Source organism: Salvelinus namaycush, chromosome 12, assembly GCF_016432855.1.
Source record: "Salvelinus namaycush isolate Seneca chromosome 12, SaNama_1.0, whole genome shotgun sequence".
Taxonomy (NCBI): domain Eukaryota; kingdom Metazoa; phylum Chordata; class Actinopteri; order Salmoniformes; family Salmonidae; genus Salvelinus; species Salvelinus namaycush.
In genome coordinates this window covers 45119895-45141150 of record NC_052318.1, presented here as the reverse complement: position 1 = coordinate 45141150, position 21256 = coordinate 45119895, and the positions used below count along the sequence as shown (strand labels likewise).

The 21256-nt window shown below is 41.8% G+C and overlaps 1 protein-coding gene across 1 annotated transcript in view; it reads right to left on the bottom strand.

Moving 5' to 3' along the window:
• LOC120057589 (neurexin-2-like) overlaps positions 1-16516 on the bottom strand; it is a 250667-nt gene extending 234151 nt beyond the window's left edge. The window contains exons 1-3 of the mRNA XM_039006163.1: positions 15871-16516; positions 12887-12892; positions 8916-8927 (exon numbers count right to left, since the gene is read on the bottom strand). Coding sequence (XP_038862091.1) covers positions 8916-8927; positions 12887-12892; positions 15871-16516 — 664 coding nt within the window. The remainder of the gene's footprint in view (positions 1-8915; positions 8928-12886; positions 12893-15870) is intronic.
• Between the last annotated feature and the right edge of the window lie 4740 nt (positions 16517-21256).

Here is a 21256-nt window from a genome sequence, read left to right as displayed (position 1 = left end):
ATTACAACACATACAGTAGGCCTCTCATTTCAACACATACAGTAGCCTCTCTAATTACAACAGAAATAGTAGGCCTCTAATTACAACACATACAGTAGGCCTCTCGAATTACAACACATACAGTAGCCCTCACATTACAACACATACAGTAGCCTCTCTAATTAAAACATATACAGTAGGCCTCTCTAATTACAACAGAAATAGTATGCCTCTCATTACAACACATACAGTAGCCTCTAATTACAACACATACAGTAGCCCTCTCCAGAACTTTCTAATCTATACAATATCACATCTATACTAAACAAAAATATAAACGCAACATGCAACAATTTCAAAGATTTTACTGAGTTACAGTTCATATAAGGAAATCAGTCAATTTAAATAATATATTTGGGCCCTGATCTATGGATTTCGCATGACTGGGCAGGGGTGCAGCCATGAGATGGCCTTGAAGGGCATAGGCCCACCCACATGTCAGCCAGGCCCACCCACCGGGGAGCCAAGCCCAACCAATCAGAATGAGTTTTTCCCCAACAAAATGATTTTTCCCAACAAAAGCACCCCCTGTGCTTTTGTTGAACATTCAATTCTCTTGCAACAGCTCTGGTGGACATTCCTGCAGTCAGCATGCCAATTGCACACTCCCTAAAAACTTGAGACATCTGTGGCATTGTGTTGTGTGACAAAACTGCATATTTTAAAATGGCCCCAGCACAAGGTGTACCTGTGTAATGATCATGCTGTTTAATAAGCTTTTTGATATGCCACACCTGTCAGGTGGATGGACCATCTTGGCAAATGAGTAATGCTCACTAACAGGGATGTAAACAAATTTGTGCACACAATTAGAGAGAAATAAGCTTTTTGGTCATATGGAACATTTCAGGGATTTTTTTCCTTACGTTTATGAAACATGGGACCAACACTTTACATGTTGCGTTTATATTTTTGTTCAGTACAGTAAGGCATCTCTTTGAAATACTACAATCTGCTATTTTAACTGATATTTGCTGTAATGAAGGATGACATTGCTCCACTAAAGCAGATTTGTCAGAGGATCACTCATAGCACATTATCCACACATGTAGATTTTATTGGATATCTATGCTTTGAATGAGGCACGTTTTATATGAGACGATTTACATTATGAAAACAGAACCTGGTCTTCCAGGAAGGTTGCAGCTTTATGTTGTGATATATGATTGAGTCAAGCCTATAAATACCATAACATAACCTACCAATGTATAATTACGTGATTACAAGCGCGGACGACAAATTACAAGCCAAACAGAGATAAAGATACAATGGAATGGGCAGCCCGCCATTGACATGCATACGCGCACACACGACAAAGGCATCTGCATAATTGCATATAATGAAATGTTACAGGAAAGTGAACATGGAGATGATCCGTGCTACAAATAAGAAGGTCCAAACATAAAATGGAGGTAATGATGAAATAAACTATCCCCTAAAGGCAGGATGGGACTCCTAATAAAGTCTCTCAACGGTTTGGAAGAGGCCCAACGGTTCAAATTCCACATTACCTTCAATCCCCATTCACCTCTGGTAATTTATTAGTAATACCGATGAAGTAGTGGCCACAGAGATCTGAGCCCACATCAGCTCACTTCCCGTCTGATCTACAAACGGCAGCAACAAAAAAACAGCTTCACACAGACCTAGTGTGTAATGAAGCCTGAAAAGCCCTAGACCGCCAAGTAATAAGTGTCTGCGGGGCGGATGTCAGAGTTGAGGAAGGGAAGGTGGGAGTCAAGGCAATGCTTTGCCTTGGTGCTGGGTGACTCAGAGTTCCACTTTCTCGTTGGCGACGGCGACGCCGTCGTGATGACGACTGGAAAGAGGCGTGTCAAGATCCTGGTGCTAAAAGGAATCTATGCTGCTTACCCATGAAGAGGCTATACACTGAGCATACCAAACATTAGGAACACTTTCCTGGTATTGAGTTACACAGTTGTGTTAAGTTGTCCTTTGGGTGGTGGACCATTCTTGATCCCCTCGGGAATCATTTACTGTTTTAAAGACCAGGGGATTGGATTGAATGCGAATTTGAAATGCATTCGGAGAGAAATACCAGTTTCACAACAGCTTGAGGATGGTTAATTCAATTTCCCCAAGTTGTGATAAAAATTTAATAATGTGGCTGTGTGTAACCTCACTTGACAGGAAGGAGAAAATATTCAGAGAAAATACAGTCCATATACACTGTCCCTCGAACAGACAACCTCTCTGCCAGGGAGCATATTACAGAGCAAGGCCAACTGTCACTATAAATCACGAAATACTACACAGGGGCAGATACAGGTGAGGTTCACTGACGTCCCGGGGTAATGACTGATTTGCCTCAACATTATAGTCAAATGTTATACCGACCAAAATGGCTATTATTGATCAGACTAAACTATAGAATTACAGGATTACAAGTGACTTTGAGGTTCGGTGTAACCTTTAAAGTTCGTGAAACTCCACTTTCATCAGCCCAGAGCTTAACTTCACTTTCAGACAGACAGAAAATAGATATGACAAACTGACACATCATTCAGTGACAAGGTTTGTGATAAATAACCTGAACTGAATGTGGTCCAACTAATGTTTACAGTGTTCTGTTCTGAAAAAACAACTCCATAAATAGCTAGGAGAATTATTAAGTCCCGAGCCAATGAAAGTCCTATGACTCAGCTATATAATGTATTCTAGGGCTCGAATCAAAATTCAGGGCTTCTGTGTCCCAAGCTCTCACACAACGAGATAGCGGCATTTCACCTTCACCACTTTAAGTGTAACCAACTTCATGGATCTATAGTACAGCTCGAGTGCTGCATCAAGTCAGATATCAAGTCTGATATCTTTGATAGCTAATATATGATTACAAGATCATTTGCAAACATTTTGATTTGGGGATAAATAAAAACTAGAAGAAAGTGAGGCCCTCGTGGTCAAACGTCTAATGTTTACAGACAATAAAGAAGTGAAGCTTTTGAGTGGCAGCACACAGAAAAGGTGGCAGATGAAAATACCATTCGTTCTGGAGGAAGAAAAACAGAGCATGATGACAGTAGGCAGTAAAACAGACATATGCAATAAAATAGTCACATGCTTCAGTTTTAATTGGAAATAAAGAGAGAGAAATAGAAGTGAGATATGAATATTCAGGGTAGGCACACTGAGTACATGGAAACGATATGGATTGTGATCAAAATGAATAGACCCAACAGACGCAAACAAGCAAATGTTGAAGAAAGGAGGGCCGAATTGCGATTCTCATGATTCTATATGTATTGAGATTCGATGTTCCAAACACATTGCTCACTATATGTTTGCTCCAGAGAGACATTCAAGAGCATGAGAAAATTAGTTTGGAGCAGTCAGGTACACTATATATACAAAAGTATGTGGACGCCTCTTCAAATTAGTTGATTTGGCTATTTCAGCCACACCTGTTGCTGACAGGTGTATAAAATCGAGCACACTGCCATGCAACGTCCATAGACAAACATTGGCAGTAGAATGGCCTTACTGAAGAGCTCAGTGACTTTCAACGTGGCACCATCATAGGATGCCACCTTTCAAATTTCTGCCCTGTTAGAGCTTGTGAAGTGGATACTTCTAGGAGCAACAACGGCTCAGCCGCAAAGTGGTTGGCCACACAAGCTCACAGAACGGGACCGCTGAGTGTCCTCGGTTGCAACACTCACTACCAAGTTCCAAACTGCCTCCGGAAGCAACGTCAGCCCAAGAACTGTTCATCGGGAGCTTCATGAAATGGGCAATGCCAAGCGTCGGCTGGAGTGGTGAAAAGCTCTCTGCCATTGGACTCTGGAACAGTGGAAAAGCGTTCTCTGGAGTGATGAATCACGCTTCACCATCTGGCAGTCCGACAGACAAATCTGGGTTTGGCAGATGCCAGGAGAACGCTACCTGCCATAGTGCCAACTGTAAAGTTTAGTGGAGGAGGAATAATGGTCTGGGGCTGTTTTTCATGGTTCAGGCTAGGCCCCTTAGTTCCAGTGAAGGGAAATCTTAAAGCTACAGCATACAATGTCATTCTAGACAATTCTGTGCTTCCAATTTTGTGGCAACAGTTAGCGGAAGGTTCTTTCCTGTTTCAGCATGACAATGCACCCATGCACAAAGTGAGGTCCATACACAAATGGTTTGTTGAGATCTGTGTGGAAGAACTTGACTGGCCTGCACAGAGCCCTGACCTCAACCCCATCAAACACCTTTGGATGAATTGAAATGCAGACTGCGAGGCAGGCCTAATTGCCAAACATCAGTGCTCAACCTCACAAATGCTCGTGGCTGAATGGAAGCAAGTCCCCACAGCAATGTTTCAACATCTAGTGGGAAGCTTTCCCAGGAGAGTGGAGGTTGTTTTAGCAGCAAACGGGGGACCAACTCCGTATTAATGCCCGTGATTTTGGAATGAGATGTTCCACGAGCAGGTGTCCACATACTTATGGTCATGTAGTGTATATAAAAGTGTTGAAAACATGTTGGCTGACTATTTTAAAAGAAAAAAGAGATGAACAAGCTATAGGATAAAAAATACCCAAGTTTTGGCGCAGGAACAGCCGACTAGCGCTAGCTAACGCTACCTACAGCAGCAAAAATAATAATACAAAATATCGATATATCGTCCAAAATAATATTGCGACATGTAAATGTATAAATCCCCCCCCATCACTAGTAAAGGCCATGCTGGAGCCAATTTAACCTGAACAAGCTATTTCTCTGTCACTGCAAAACTCATTATGGTTACAAATCAAGAACATTTGAGAGAGAAGGAACTAACAAGAGGCACATTTAGGGTTCAAACTGGGCCAGCACCATGTCAGACGTTGTGTTATGTATTTCTGGACATTTAAAAAGAGGAAGGGCCAATAAAGTTAACACAAACGAGGGAGAAAGATTTCAGAGCAGTCATTTGATTGGACGGGTGTCTCACACACTGGAGACGACATGTATTCCAATCAGTGACACTTGGTGAGTTCAACCACATTGGAAAACAATTATGTGGTTACTCTGATCAGCGCGACAGGGTACACAAATATCCATCAAACTAGAGGTTTACTGAAGTATCAAAACATACCACCCTGGTCTGTGCAGTCAGCGTATAGCAACTACAATTTCCCTTTGTTGGTTTTAAAAGCAACCCTGCCATGCTACAATAAACTGCTTGGGAAAAAAAGTGATACAGGTTCATTTTCTGCAGGCAGACAAAGCCAGAATCTAATACTGAATGACCTTGAGGAAATAGGTTGCAAAAACAACACCCAACGCTAGACACATATCTAGTATTCAATTCAAAGTGACTTTTGAGGCACGTCGAATTCATCTTTCATTGAATGAGATAAATGCTTTACGCGTACCCATTTATGCGTTTGAGCTAGGAAGGCTTCTCTAGAGAGCTTGTTTTTTCTCAACCACATATCTAAGGAGAAGATGGCGAGTGCCAGAGAGGACATGGGTTTAAGGTTGCTGTCAGAACTCAGGCTATTTTAAAAGAAAATGCTAAATAATGCTAAATAATACTATATGATATAAACATCTGGTGTGAGGACAATGCCCTACAATCATGGTGTCCCGTGTGAGCACAGGTCCATACATATAACTAAAGTGCAACATTGAAGCCAACATATGAGCACCCCAGGAAAAGTAACTGCTGCTTCAGCAACAGCTAATGGGGTTAAAAATAAATTACAATTCCAAAATTCCTTGAATTGGGGTATGCTCTCTCTAATTCTCTCTCTAATTCTCTCCTTCTCTCTTTCTTTCTCTCTCTCGGAGGACCTGAGCCCTAGGACCATACGTCAGGACTACCGGGCATGATGACTCCTTGCTGTCCCCAGTCCACCTGGCCTTGCTGCTATTCCAGTTTCAACTGTTCTGCCTGCGGTTATGGAACCCCTACCTGTCCCAGACCTGCTGTTTTCAACTCTTAATGATCGGCTATGAAAAGCCAACTGACATTTATTCCTGATTTATTATTTGACCATGCTTGTCACTTATGAACATTTTGAACATCTTGGCCATGTTCTGTTATAATCTCCACCCGGCACAGCCAGAAGAGGACTGGCCACCCCTCATAGCCTGGTTCCTCTCTAGGTTTCTTCCTAGGTTTTGGCCTTTCTAGGGAGTTTTTCCTAGCCACCGTGCTTCTACACCTGCATTGCTTGCTGTTTGGGGTTTTAGGCTGGGTTTCTGTACAGCACTTCGAGATATTAGCTGATGTACGAAGGGCTATATAAAATAAACTTGATTTGATTTGATAGAAAACAAGTAAACTATCTTATTACCCTTATAATTATGTATTCTATTGATGTTTCCTCCAGTCTATACTACGACTGTTCTACTGTTTAGAGCCAATGAATACGACTGAAGTGCCAATGATTGGCTGTGGCCGGAAACCCCTAGAACATCAAACAGTTTGTGCATACAACATCTCTGAAAAACCCAGGTCTCTTCTAACATACAGTACCAGTCAAACGTTTGGACACACCTACTCATTCCAGGGTTTTTCTTTAGTTTTTACGTGAAGACATGAAGGTCAGTCAATCCGGAAAATTTCAAGAATATTGAACGTTTCTTCAAGTGCAGTTGGAAAAATCATCAATCATTATGAGTCAAATGTTAGATTTTTGGTTCCAACCGCCGTGTCTTTGTGAGACGCAGAGTAGGTGGTTCCCACCGTGAAGCATGGAGGAGGAGGTGTGATGATGTGGAGGTGCTTTGCTGGTGACACTGTAATTTATTTAGAATTCAAGACACACTTAACCAGCATGGCTACCACAGCATTCTCCAGCGATACGCCATCCCATCTGGTTTGCGCTTAGTGGGACTATCATTTGTTTTTCAACATGACAATGACCCAACACACCTCCAAGCTGTGTAAGTGCTATTTGAACAAGAAGGAGAGTGATGGAGTGCTGCATCAGATGACCTGGTCTCCACAATCACCCATCCTCAACCAAATTGAGATGGTATGGGATGAGTTGGACCGCAGAGTGAAGGAAAAACAGCCAACAAGTGCTCAGCATATGTGGGAACTCCTTCAAGACTGTTGGAAAAGCATTCCAGGTGAAGCTGGTTGAGAGAACGCCAAGAGTGTGCAAAGTTGTCATCAAGGCAAAGGGTGGCTACTTTGAAGAATCTGTTTAACACTTTTTTGGTTCTTACATGATTCCATATGTGTTATTTCATAGTTGTGATGTCTTCACTATTATTCTAGAATGTAGAAAACAGTAAAAATATAGTAAAATCCTTGAATGAGTAGGTGCATCCAAAATGTTGACTGGTACGGTAAATAATACTACTCAAGAGTTGCCAGGAGCTCAAAAAAGGTTTTGATCGGCTCTGCCTACAGTAGATCAAGGTCAGCAGTGCATCAGAAAAGATGGGGAAACAGAATGAGTTGATTTGAATTGGTGCAGAGCAGGCCTACATATTCCCTATGTCTTTGCATCAGAGTACATGAGCACATTCCCATTCCCTGGATTGGCTGGCAAATGACGTGTGTGTTAGTGGTAGACGTACGTCTAGCAGACTGATTTATGGCCCTGGCCTACATCCCCGCTCTGGGGAGAAGCGCTGTAATTGATTCTGACACTCCTCTTGGCTTTGGGGGTAAAAGGTAGTCCAGATTCACCTGAGAGTGTTGACTAAGCCAAGGAGGCCTTTTTCTGACCACGTGGTCATGTTTCTTCTTGACAGATGTGTTTTCTTGGAATGGTCAAATCAAATCAAGCTATTTATATACCTAATTTCAGACATGAATGCAACGCAATGCGCTTCACAGGAAAAAAATAAAAAATAAAAAATATGAAAATAAAATTATTTCAAATAACATAAGATAAAAAACAAAAGATAAAAAACAAAAACGTACACTAAAAAAGCACCCTATAGGAAAACAAAGCTAAAAAGGTGTGTTTTAAGATCACTTTTACACTGAACAAAAATATAAATGCAACATGTGAAGTGTTGGTCCCATGTTTCATGAGCAGAAATAAAAAATCCCAGAAATGATCCATACATACAAAAAGGTGTGGCATATCAAGACGCTGATTAAACAGCATGATCATGGTCTGTAAAAACTCATTCTGATTGGCTGGGCCTGGCTCCCCAGTGGGTGGGCTTTGCTGCCAAGTGGGTGGGCCTATGCCCTCCAAGGCCCACCCATTGCTTCACCCCTGCCCAGTCATGTGAAATCCATAGATTAGGGCCTCATTAATTTATTTCAATTGACTGATTTCCTTATATGAACTGTAACTCAGTAAAATCTTTGCAATTGTTGCATGTTGCATTATATTTTTGTTCAGTATGAACATGTCCACAGTTTGGGCTCCCCCTCAGGTTCTCTGGCAGGCTATTCCAGAGGCAAGTGGCATAGTAACTAAAGGCTGCCTCTCCATGCCTCTTGTTCCTAGGCTTTGGGATGGTTAAACGCCCAGCGCCAGATGACCTGAGGGATCTACTGGGTACATAACTCAAAAGCATATCTGATATGTATGTGGGTGCACAATCGTGGATTGGTTTAAAAACCATAGTAGAATCTTCACATGTATTTTAAAACTCACAGTCAGCCAGTGCAGAGACCGTAAAACAGGTGTAATGTGTTCTCTCCGTCTGGTCTTGGTCAGTACCCGTGCTGCTGCATTCTGTATGTTTTGCAGTTGACCAATGACTTTCTTGGGTAGACCAGACATGAGACAATTACAGTAGTTAAGCCTGCTTGTAATAAAAGCATGGATGAGTCTCTCTGTATCAGCCTGGGAGAGAAACGTCCGCACCTTGGCAATGTTCCTCAGGTGGTAAAAAGCTATTTTGGTCACATTCCTAGTGTGTGATTTGAAATTTAATTCAGAATCTAAAATGACACCTAGGTTTTTTACCCGGTGTTTTATCTTTATTGCCTGTGAACTAAAATGTGCGGCCAGATTCTCTCTCTGTGCTTTGGCTCCAATAATAAGTACCTCGGTCTTGTCTTGTTTTAGCTGGAGGAAGTTTTGAACCATCCAAGTATTTAAATAACTAATACAGTCTAATACTTTATCTGTGGAACTAAAAATGTACACAGAAATGTAAAGTTATGTATCGTCTGCGTAGCAGTGAAAATCAATGCTGTGCTTTTCTGATTACAAATTCCAGAATCCCTCTTCTAAAGGGACAAATCTTTGCTCCTTTGTACTCTGTCGGAATTCAGCAGATAACTAAATGTATTATTTGTACATTTCTTATAAGTAATAGTTCTTATATCTTATCTCTTTCTCTCTCAGACCTTTTGGCTTGCCCAACGTTTTATACTTGACAGAAGGATAAATATTATCTGCAGTCAAAGTGTGACACCACATTGGTATTCTATATCTCTATTTAGAAAGAAAAGGACTGCAGCATCAGCTCCCACAGAAGCGCTCTGTGAATCATCAAACAAAAGGAAGCATGGAGGTAGTCAGAGAGGGTTTGTAAACCTGATGCAGGCAGCGAATGACACCCATGCCCTTGTTATACTTTGACATGGAACCATTTGGCCCTGGGTTTATTGATCGCTCGGAGTTGAGCATACAGTCTTTTGCTGAAATGTCATTAAGTTTCAACATGTTACAGTATTCTGTTCCTACAGTAGCAAATATCTCGTATCAGATAGTCTCGCGTTGCCATACCTCCAAAATCACGTCGTTGTCATGCCTCCCATTGGAGGTCTGGAGAATGATGTATTGCAAAAACGTTTTGAATGGTCCACTACATTTCAAGAACCCTCCCCCCACACGCCCATAGAAGGGGGTGATGTCTGTTATGGGCGTCACTGTTTCCCCATCCATGTAGGACACATATTGTAGAGAGAGTTGTTGCGTATGCTAGATCCACATCCTAGCTTTCAAGTTATCAAGTGTGGCTGACAGTCTGCGATTTATATTTATTGAAAATGAGTTACACTGGTAAAGTCAAAGGTCACCAACACGTGCTAAACCGCTCTGATGACTAACACACTTTTTGCCTCATCTCCACGCGTCCTGACTGCTGGCTGTGCATTGCTACCAACCCAAAAATCTGAAAGACGGCCAGCTCCGGCTGTCAGTAAAGGGAGAGTTTAGGCTGCTGGACAGGGCTGGTCATTTTGTAGGAGGCCATTATGAAAAGATTCTCCAGTTCCAGTCCCTAGAGGGGGAAAACTTTGAGGACAGAGAGATAATAGCAACATAATATTCAATGTTGTCTAATTGAAGTATAATGAGGTCTACTTCTTTGGGATGTTTCTGGTCCTCACATATGGAATCCTGTGAAAGCCTAATTGCAGATGAAGAGAGAGGTCCCAATGAATGTCCCAAGAGACGATATATATATATCCTATAAGCCATGGGTAATAAGTGTAGGCCTACCTATGTTACCAAATGTTGTATACATGAACTGTGTTTTTGTATAAACCATTTACATTTGGAGTAGGCCAACTCTGCTGGAGGTCTGCTGGGTGTGGCAGGGTTCCGTTTCAAAACACACCTGATTCAACTTATCAAATCTAATGAGTTGATAATCAAGTGTGCTATTGCTGGGCTGGAATAGAAGTCCGCTCACCCAGTTGATCAGGGATCAGTGGAGCAACGTTGGCCACCACTGGTAGGGTGTTTTGTTTGTTCATCTCAAATGATGCTTTAGTAATAATATGCCTACTTGTTACTGCTCAATTAACTGTTGTTGTTTAGACTCAAATGCGTCATCTTTACATACGAGTGAGCTTATTTGTCTATTCTGAAGTGATGTAGTGTTGATTCTTTGAAGGGAAATGTTTGAACGTGTTTTAATTGTTAAACTGTTCAAATCAAAAAATGAACTAGTCTCAATATTGATGAATCCCACTCCTGCAATAACGAGAGGACGGTGTGCTGTCTGTGTTGTATTCTCAAATGAACATTTCCTTTTTGTCTATTTGGAAGATCTTTTTTTATTTGATTGTCTCTCTCTCTCTCAGTATATCAGCTATGTAAATGCATTTGGCAAGCTTATCATGTGGCATGCATCGCCGTACAGCATTATGGCCTTATGGGAATCTGTTGTTTACATGTTGAGCTATATATTTTCAATTTAAAATGATACCAATACACGATGCATTCAGTGCATTCAGAAAGTGTTCATACCCCTTGACTTTTTCCCACAGTCTGAATTTAAAATGAATTCAATTGAGACTTTGGGTCACTGGCCTACACACAATACCCCAGAATGTCAAAATTGAATTATGTTTTTAGGTATTAAAAAAAATGATACTGAACAAAAATGCAACAATTTCACTGACTTGACTGAGTTACAGTTCATATAAGGAAATCAGTCAATTTAAATAAATTCATTAGGCCACCCCACCCACTGGGGAGCCAGGCCCAGCCAATCAGAATACATTTTTCCCCACAAAAGGGCTTTAACAGACATAAATACTCAGTTTCATCAGCTGTCTGCGTGTCTGGTCTCAGACAATCCAGCAGGTGAAGAAGACGGATGTGGAGGTCCTTGGCTGGCGTGGTTACATATGGTCTGCGGTTGTGTCTCTAAAACGACGTTGGAGGCAGTTTATGGTAGAGAAATTAACATTAAATGATCTGGCAACAGCTTTGGTGGACATTGCTGCAGTCAGCATGCCAATTGCACATTCCCTCAAAACTTGAGACATCTGTGGCATTGTGTTGTGTGATTAAAATAAATGCACATTTTAGAGTGGCCTTGAATTGTCCCCAGCACAAAGCGCACCTGTGTAACGATCATGATGTTTAATCAGCTTCTTGATATGCCACACCTGTCAGGTGGATGGATTATCTTGACAAAGGAGAAATGTTCAATAACATGAATGTAAAGAAATTTGGGAACAAAATTTGAGAGAAATAAGCTTTTGGTGCATATGGAAAAACACTGCAATCTTTCATTTCAGCTCATGAAACCAACACTTTACATGTTGCGTTTATATTTTTGTTCAGTATAATTAAAATGAAAAGCTGAAATGTCTTGAGTCAATAAGTATTCAACCCCTTGGTTATGGCAAACCTAGATAAGTTGCTTAACAAGTCGCATAATACGTTTCATGGACTCACTCTATGTGCAATAATAGTGTTTAATATGATTTTTTGAATGACTACCTAATCTCTGTACCCCACACATACAGATAATTGTAAGGTCCCTCAGTCGAGCAGAATTTCAAACACAGATTCAAGCACAAAGACCAGGGAGGTTTTCCAATGCCTCACAAAGAAGGGCACCTATTGGTAGATGGGCACAACAAAAAACAGATATTGAATATTCCTTTGAGCATGGATGGTGTATCAATACACCCAGTCACTACAAAGATGCATAACTCAGTTACCGTACAGGAAGGAAACCGCTCAGGGATTACACCATGAGGCCAAACTACAGAGTGAAAAGAAGGATGCCTGTACAGAAGAAAAACATGCATCCTGTTTGCAATAAGGCACTAAAATAAAACTGCCAAAAAACTGCCAGAGAAGTTAACTTTATATCCTGAATATAAAGCGTTATGTTTGGGGAAAATCCAACAGAACACATCACTTAGCACCACTGTTCATATTCTCAAGCATGGTGGGGGCTGCATCATGTTATGGGTATCTTTGTCATCGGCAAGGACAAGGGAGGCTTTTAGCATAAAAATAAATGGAATCGATCTAAGCACAAACAAATTTATAGAGGAAAACCTGGTTCAGTCTGCTTTCCAACAAACACTGGGAGACAAAACCTATGTCAAGGTTTGAAAATGGCTGTGTTGCAATGATCAACAACAAACTTGAGAGCTTGAATAATTTTTTTAAAGAATAATGTGCAAATATTGTACAATCCATGTGTGGAAAGCTCTTAGAGACTTACCCAGAAAGACTCACAGCTGTAATCACTGCCAAATGTGATTCTAACATGTATTGACTCAGGGGTGTGAATACTTAGTGGTTCGTCCTTTAAAAGTTGCAGCGTACTGCAGCACAGCTTGAGTGGTGCCGCAGATATTATTTAAGTGCCAACCACTGATACCATTAATGCTAGTTAGTGCTAGTTTGACCACCAGAGGGCATCTTTGAGAAGCATTTGATTGCCTTCAATAGTGGTTGTACTAGAGAAATTAAAACCTTTTTTAACATTAGTATATGGGACTGATTAAGAAATTTTGCTTAATTAATTTGATTAATATTATGGTGATTCTATTCCAAGAAAAACCCTCTGGGTTTCCGTTAGGATGGAACAGAAAATATGGCGCTGTACAACGTGACAGTCAGGAGTAGGCTACAGTACTGGGCTATTTAGCTAAAGAATCCCCGTGGTGTGCGGGCACGCGGGAGACCGGAGTTCCCCATGTTTGTCTCAGAGCAGCGCGAAACGGTGCTAAAATAGTTGTAGGCTATTGCGTCAAATCCTATTGCTTCTAACTTCAATATGCTCTTTAAATAAATAAGACCTACACCACTTTTAACAGCACATTACTCAACACTAGTGAGACTCATGTCACCTATGGTAAGCCTACAGTATATCGAAAAATGACGTGACTCTCCGCCAATAATTAAATATAGAGGATTGGAGGATACTAAATTAAAACCAAAAGCCGCCTCATGGGTTTCCCAGTGGTGTCCGGCACGGGTATCTGTAGCAACGCTTTTTGCATTGCGATGCGGTGACTTAGACAGCTGCACCACTGGGGAGGCACCATCCACAAAGTATCAAAATACAGAGAGGTGTGTCCCATAATGGACTATTATAATATTGTACATGGTGTCCAGGTCAGGATAACCAAAACATTTCTTTATTAAAGACTATCAGAAAGAATGTTGGTACTTATTTATTTTGATCCAAAGTCATGAATGAGTGAGTCACTCAGCTTTATGTAGGTGCCGCTATATGACTGTGCCATCAACTTGATAATATATAACGATATTTCGGAGGTTCTTTTGTTTTCAAAAAAGCGAAAGTGAGTGATTTGTAAAGGCCAAAATAATATTTGTAAAGGCCAAAACATTTATATCTGTTTTTAGAGGGAGAAAAATGCTGGGCCAATTGTGCGCCGCCCTATGGGACTCCCAATCACGGTCGGATGTGATACATAATAATACTTTTTGTTATATTATTTGTTTTGTCTTTTCTGGTGGATTAAATTGAAATTGCAACCAATCATGGCCGGTTGTGATACAGCCAACATAACTAAGAAATACATTTGACAATAGAATTCTACCCCTACCCTCCTTCTAGGCAAGTCTATTGTCCAGCTACCTGCTAATAGCCATAATGGCGCTGTACAACGTGACCGTGTGTGCTTGAAATAGTATTTTCCAGTAAGCAACTTTGTTCCTATATTTCTGTAATTCAGTGATATTTATTCCCATAGTAATTAGTTATGGATCCATAACTAAATAAACATCGGCATTTTGAAAGAGTATTTTTATAATTTTATTAATAACGAAAGCATAAAGATGCCATTATTAGTTACATTGTTTTAGTTTGAAAGTGCAGACTGGCACTAAGAACAGCGGGAACATTTCCCTAGTCAGCGCCATTATTAGTTCAATGCCCCTTAGTGTTGCTCTGTGCTACCCAGTGTGGCGTGTGCTCCATCTCCCCCTTGCGCTGGTCTGGAGCAATGAAGTGGTGACGCAGGGTACTGTACTAAACCACAAATTACCTCCAAGTACCGCAGCATAATCGCAAAACTTTTAGTGGAGCAACCACTGTATGTACATTAGATATTTCTGTATTTTGTTCTCAATACATTTGCAAAAATGTCTAATATTGTATTGAGATTTGTTTCTATTGAATCCATTTTGAATTCAGGGTGTAACAAGAAAATATGGAATAAGGGGGATGAGTTTTATATTTTGCCAAATTCTGTTTTCTCCGTTTTGTTTTCCAGGTTTCTGTTCTCCCATTTTTTCAGGGTTTCACTCTCAAATGCACACTTTTTTTTTTTTTAAATAGAAAAACAACTAAATTGGATGTTCAGGAGACTACAACATTTTAGACACTTAGATTTTTGGTGTAGTTACCCTTTAACTCCGGTGTGCACCTAGGGTGTTTTTGTACCGCACATGTGATAGGAATTTAAGTCGATCTGCTAAATGACAAATCTGCAATCTGTAATTTAATAGTACAACGTTCGAAAACGTTTTGCCACCAGAGCTTGTTTTGTAGACATATTTTGCCCTCACGCACTGTTGCTCCTACGGCACTAATCTGGCGAGCACCTTTGGAGCTCCGCCCAAGCAAGGCATTTGATGATTTTGGAACTTCCCCAGGTTTCGCATTTTAGGGAAGCCTGGTTCGAGATGAGGTTAAGTATCAGGTAACAGAATGCTGTTATAATTATGAATGGTAAAGCCAGGATAAACACAGTAACCAAATCAACATACAGTAAAACATTTACATTTCCTCTCAAGACAAGAAAACGTTTTACTTCTATGAAAACATTGACGTTTACTAGCGTGATGTTGCTACAGTATGTGTGAGTGGAACAATATTGGCTTATTTCCCTTTAGCCATGAAACAGCCATCCACAAGTGAGTTACGTGGGCCTAGCTAAACTCAGAGAAAATGTAATCATAATCAACAGGCTATCCAACAATCTCAGCCAAACCCCCTAAGCATTCAGAGACAGCACGTCAAGCTGTGCTAAAATGTAGATCAGCACAACTCTCCCCCAAATAATTAAGGAAAATGAATGTCTGTTCAGATAATGGCTCAGAATTACAAGTAAATCCTAAAGGAATCCCTCAAAAACCATCATTTAAACTTCACAAAGCAATCGGGTTTTACTGCTAAGGCATTCAAATGGAAAAACAGGCCCTTTTCCATGAACAAATTCAGCTCATTGAGTATTTGGCTCACCTTCGTGGCAGTAGTTTCCCTTGTAGCCAGTGTTGGTGCAGTCACAGAGGACCTCTCCCTGGTGGATGGAGCAGAGGCCTCTGTTGCTGCAGGGGTTCTGTTTAATACACAGGTATTCCAAATCATTCTGAACACTCTGGCCATCCAGGAGCACTGGGAGGGTCTCCCCCAGCTTCAGGTTGGTGATCAGGCCCTGGAAGGGTGGCTCGTATTTGACGGTGCTGGACGTGAGGGCAGATAGGCGCACGTCTGGCGAGATGCCGCCTACGTAAAGGTCACTGGCCACCACCATCTCACTCCTCTTGGACTTGACCTCGGCCACCTTCTCCTCGTTGTCCACCACCAGGGTGGTCGCTCTATAGTTGCGGGTGAGAAGCACGCGGTGCCAGCGCTGGTCATTGACGTGGGTCTCCGTGTGCAGGGAGGCAGGCTCTGCACAGTGGATGGTGAAGCGCAGATGCAGCCGGCCGTCTGTGATCAGCAGCTCCAGGAAGTCACAGTTCCCTCCATCGTCCAAATAGAGCACCAGGGCCTTGCTGATGTTGGTCTTCAGAGTGAAGCTCAGCTCGCCTGTGACCTTGGCCTCCCAGCGGCCGTACCGCGCCCACTGGCCAGGGACTCCCTCGTACTCCAAGGCTGTGGCCATGACTGTCAACAACAGCCCAGTCAATACCAGGGGCCACACGGCCCGGCCTTCACATAGCGCCTTGCTACTTATCATCTTCCACTTCTGGCCCTAATCCCTCCAACTAGGTCTTGTTGCTTTTAATCCACCACCGCTGAGAGAGGCAGAAATGATCTCCAGTCTACACGGTTGTTGTGTTTTCCCTAAAGTTTACAGAAATAATATGATTCCAATGTCTCTTTAGCTTTGCCTCTCTGTTCTGATTATCTTCTTAGCCTCTCCATTGAGTTGAATAAAAACAGGGAATAAATTCCCAAAATGTGAAATTGTGTCAGTTATTCTCCAGAGAACAGGCTACAGAAAATGTTCTGGAAACATGGTAGAATCCATATGTTTAGGAATCTAGGAAGTAGAACATACTGTTGCCTATGTTTAGGAGTCTAGGAACTAGCACATTTACAAAAGCAAGTGAGGAGGGGATTGCTGCAGAATGTTGAAGTGAAGCTGGTTTGGGCGATGGGTCATAAACAGGACAAACAACAAAACTAATTCAAGGCTTTCTGTTCCTCTTCCCCTTCCTTATCAACCAAATACCCTCGCCTCCTTCCAGCAGCAGTCCAGTCCAGTCTGGTCTCCAGGAGTTAGCTAGGCACAGAGCCAAGCAGAAACAGGTGCAGGCCCCATCTTCCTTAGTGTCCCACTGCTCTGGAATACACACAAGAAAAATATGTTAGGAGAGGAAAGAAAGATAACTGATAATCATATGAAAACTCCAGCGGCTGGAGCTACTGAAGCTATGTAAACCCACATAACAAAATAATGAAGTACCATAATAGGTTACAGAAATGTAAGCTCTAACATTCTATAATAACTAAAACATTGTATGTTTTTAATCTTCTGTAGTTACATAAATCATAATTAAATAATGACATAAAAACAAATAATGAAATATGGCACAGGAAAAAGAGAGCGAGAGAAAGAAAGAAGAATACTTTAGTATTGCATTGCTTTATTTATTAGTCCCCCCGGCGACACAGCAGAGAACCCAGAGAGGCAGGGGAGGAAAGATTATTATACTTAGAGACCAATGGAGGCTTGGAAGAGACTCGGGCCTTTTCAATCACGTCAATAGGGTGCGGGAGCTTCATTTGAAAGCACTGCAGATAGTATACTGACGGAGTGAGAGAGACGAAGACGCAGAGCTATCGAGAGAGAGCAGATTGCTGTGTTTATGTTGGGCATCTAATTAAAACAGGAAATGTCTTTTTAGCAAGATTACCATTGTAAGTACTGTGACCTTTCTCAAAAAGGTAATCAGTTAAAAGTAACCAGGAAACACTGGGTGAAAGTAGTCTCACAACACAAAAGGACTGTAATTGTACAGTCCTCTCTTTATCAGGATGGCCCTGCTGTTGCACTTTGTCACTTTCCAGTGATCTTCTAAAGTGATTCCGTGTCCTTGAGTATGACATCTAACAGCAATCATCTTGCATAATGAGCGGTACATCTGCAGAGGGAGGGACACCTTTCAATTAAGAATAACTATCAGGGCCTGTCAGTTATCTGGTAAGGAGTGGATGAAAAGCTGAGAGGAAAGGGAACAATTCCCCCTTTTATGCATGCTGCAAAATGACAATATCAACATGAAAACATTTGGTGAGAACAACAGTAGACAATAAATATAATTTAAAAGTACCCACTTTCAATTAACACAATTATAGTCAAAGAGCCAGTGTGGTGCTGTAGTTCCAAGTTTCCCTTGCTGCTCCTTCTAATAAATGTAATCAAATCAAACTCATCTTGATTAAAAACCGGGCCATTCGCCGCTCCACCTCCAACCACCAGAAAATGCAACAGACCGCATGTCTTTCCAGACAAATCAGTCTTCGTCTGCCTCTAGGAAAACGCCTGCAGAATGAAGGAGCGAATTGCCTTCGGATTGTTAGATGAATTGCTATGGCCTGTTGTGACGGAGGCATTGTATCCCGCGGAACACAAATCTCACCGCTCTGATGCCAACGAAGGCACAGGCCTTTTGCATATTGGATTGTCACTTGAAAAGAAAAAAGGCTTATAGTGACAGCCTTCGTCGAGAAATAACACAGTAAAACACCCAAATCAAAGACAGGGGTTATGGAAACCAATTGATTGCAGAATCACAAACACACTGAATAAATAAAGTGAGTGCAGATAGGGGTTATAGTTGATGGACTTAAACCAACGGATCAACAAGCCCTTACATCCACCTGTTATTCAATATAAAAACAGCATTCACGTTTTGTTAGCCTGAAGTATCTCCACACAGCAGGCTAAACACGAGACCAAGCGCGAAGCCCAGAACAATAAAACATCTCTCCTTCCAGCTAGACAACAGGGGTGAAGCTGGGGCTTACAGGGCAGAGCAGAAAGCTATGTTCGGAGAAAAAAAAAGAAGTGATGAGCCCAGCCGGTTCAGTTTACAGTGGGCTGAATCTAAAGAACATAGTCTAGAGAACATCCTTCCCAGATCTGCTTTGAGCTGGCGAATTCTCCCTCTCTGAGAGGAGAGGTATGAGCTGACAGGCTGGAAAACATGTTGCAATGCAGCAGGAATTCTAATGACATACCAGACACCAGAGAGACCAGACTTAACCACCGTCGCTGGTGGCCTTTATAAACACCGACAATTATAAATAAAAGCATTCAAAACTTGAGCTCATTAACAATGCATATCACACAACCAACCTTTTGGGCGAGGGCATGTTAATTGACCTTGCAGGAATACAAATCACGTTCGTGCCAACCCACTCTGGGTCGTGTTGAGTGGCTGGATACAGTGAATGCAGTGAATCTCCTTCTCTCTCTGGGACTGTGGCTGTGTAGGAAAGGGCAGAGCTCCTCTCAGATGTGTCAGAGTCAGAGTGGTGGGATGCAGGTACTGAACAGCCCTCTCCTTTTCCCTTCACTTCTGAATGCCACTGTTGCACTGAGGCTCCTCCAACTCACTGAACAGAGATGGCTAGGTGATGGTGAGGAACCATAGTTGCTTCTGAAATGGCATAGTGCACTACATGGGGAAAGGGGTGCCGTTTCAAAGGCAGCCTAGGGGAATTGCAGCCCAACTGGGGGGGGGGGGGGGAAGGAGGCTTATGCATTGTATTTTTTGTCTGAGCCACACCCCAGTCAAAAAGGAGAAATAGTAAACATATCATATATCGTCAAGGACAGTCTCACATATTTTGGTGAAAATTGAGGGGGCAGAGGGGCAGTGTAGTGTGTGAAGGAGGGGATTTGGAGCATTCCACCAGGAAGGGCAGGGCATATGACTTATAGATGAGATCTTTCAAATGCTCACATTTATTATTCACAGCAAGGAGGATATCTCCTACTACTGGCCTCCATCTTCAGTGCACTCAGAAAGGCAGCGTTGAAGAAAGAGCTAGTGGTGACCACATCCAATGTTAACGCTCCTTGGCCAGGTTTTATCGGCAAGAATAAGATTGACTTATATAGATAAAAAATATGCCCATTTAAATCTGGTAACTATCCATGGCTAATGCAAATCCAGGCATCCCTAGTCCTAATCAAAATAATGTATACCAGAGATGAAAATATCCAGAACTCTTGAAGACAGTCAGTGTGGGCCCGAAGGATACAGCTGTGGGCCCGAAGGATACAGCTGTGGGCCCGAAGGATACAACTGTGGGCCCGAAGGATACAGCTGTGGGCCCGAAGGATACAGCTGTGAACACGCTACCCAACCTGCTCTGCACTTACTCCTCGTGGCATCTGTGTCAAAGTCCGTCACATTAGAGCACCACTACAGCTTTCTTTCATACACATTTACCTACTTACAGAGTCCAAAACAAACTGACAGAACACTGCAGTCCAGACCCCACAATGCATCACTTCAGCTGGGCACAACACTGTGCATTCCAAACACGAGTGTTCGATAACTGAAAAGATTCTCTTTATTGCCCATTACTCATATACTGTATACAATATCTATAACGCATGCCAATGTCAAGAGGCCACTAGATGCACCGTTACTTTGAAGTCTATCTACAGAAGACCTTATAGGACGTACACCAAATCATGATAGACCAGCTACAGTATATGTGACTCATTTCAGGAAACTAGGCACATCACGCGTCACTATTTCACAGGAGCGTCATTTGAACGTAAACTTAAAAAAAAAAAAAAAAAATACCTTCTGGAACATGTGAACTTTAATGTGCCTTAATAACAAACTTGGATGCCATCTGTAAATACGAATAAAATCGTTAAATTGCGAGCCTAGTTGGTTTAGCCAAGGGAAAAAGCCAGCAACCTTCCCGTTAGCCATGATTGGCTGAGATAATGGGCTGGAAATGCCGAGAGATGAGTTCGGATTGGTCTGCCATGTAGCACCTTCTGTCTAACATGAGCTGGTCAGTATGTGTAGGTAATTCTTTCTAATACGGCTTTTTTGAAAGATATCACGTAGTAGAACTACTTAAGTGTTACTCTCCACTTTCTGGAGGACCGAGTTTTGAAAAATCAGTGGAATTAGAGTATGATAGCTAAGGAGATTCTGGAGTTTGATTGCAAATATGCAGACGGAGTCATATAAAACACCTCTCCGGATTACATCTTCAAAACTAAGGGGAACCATGGCATCCGTGACAGAGAGGGAGAAGCATCGATCCATTTATAGGGGTAAGAGCGTCTAGCTATCAAAATATTTCACGTTTCAAATTTTGTCAGACATTTTTTTAAATTCGTGTTAAAGTGTACTGTTAG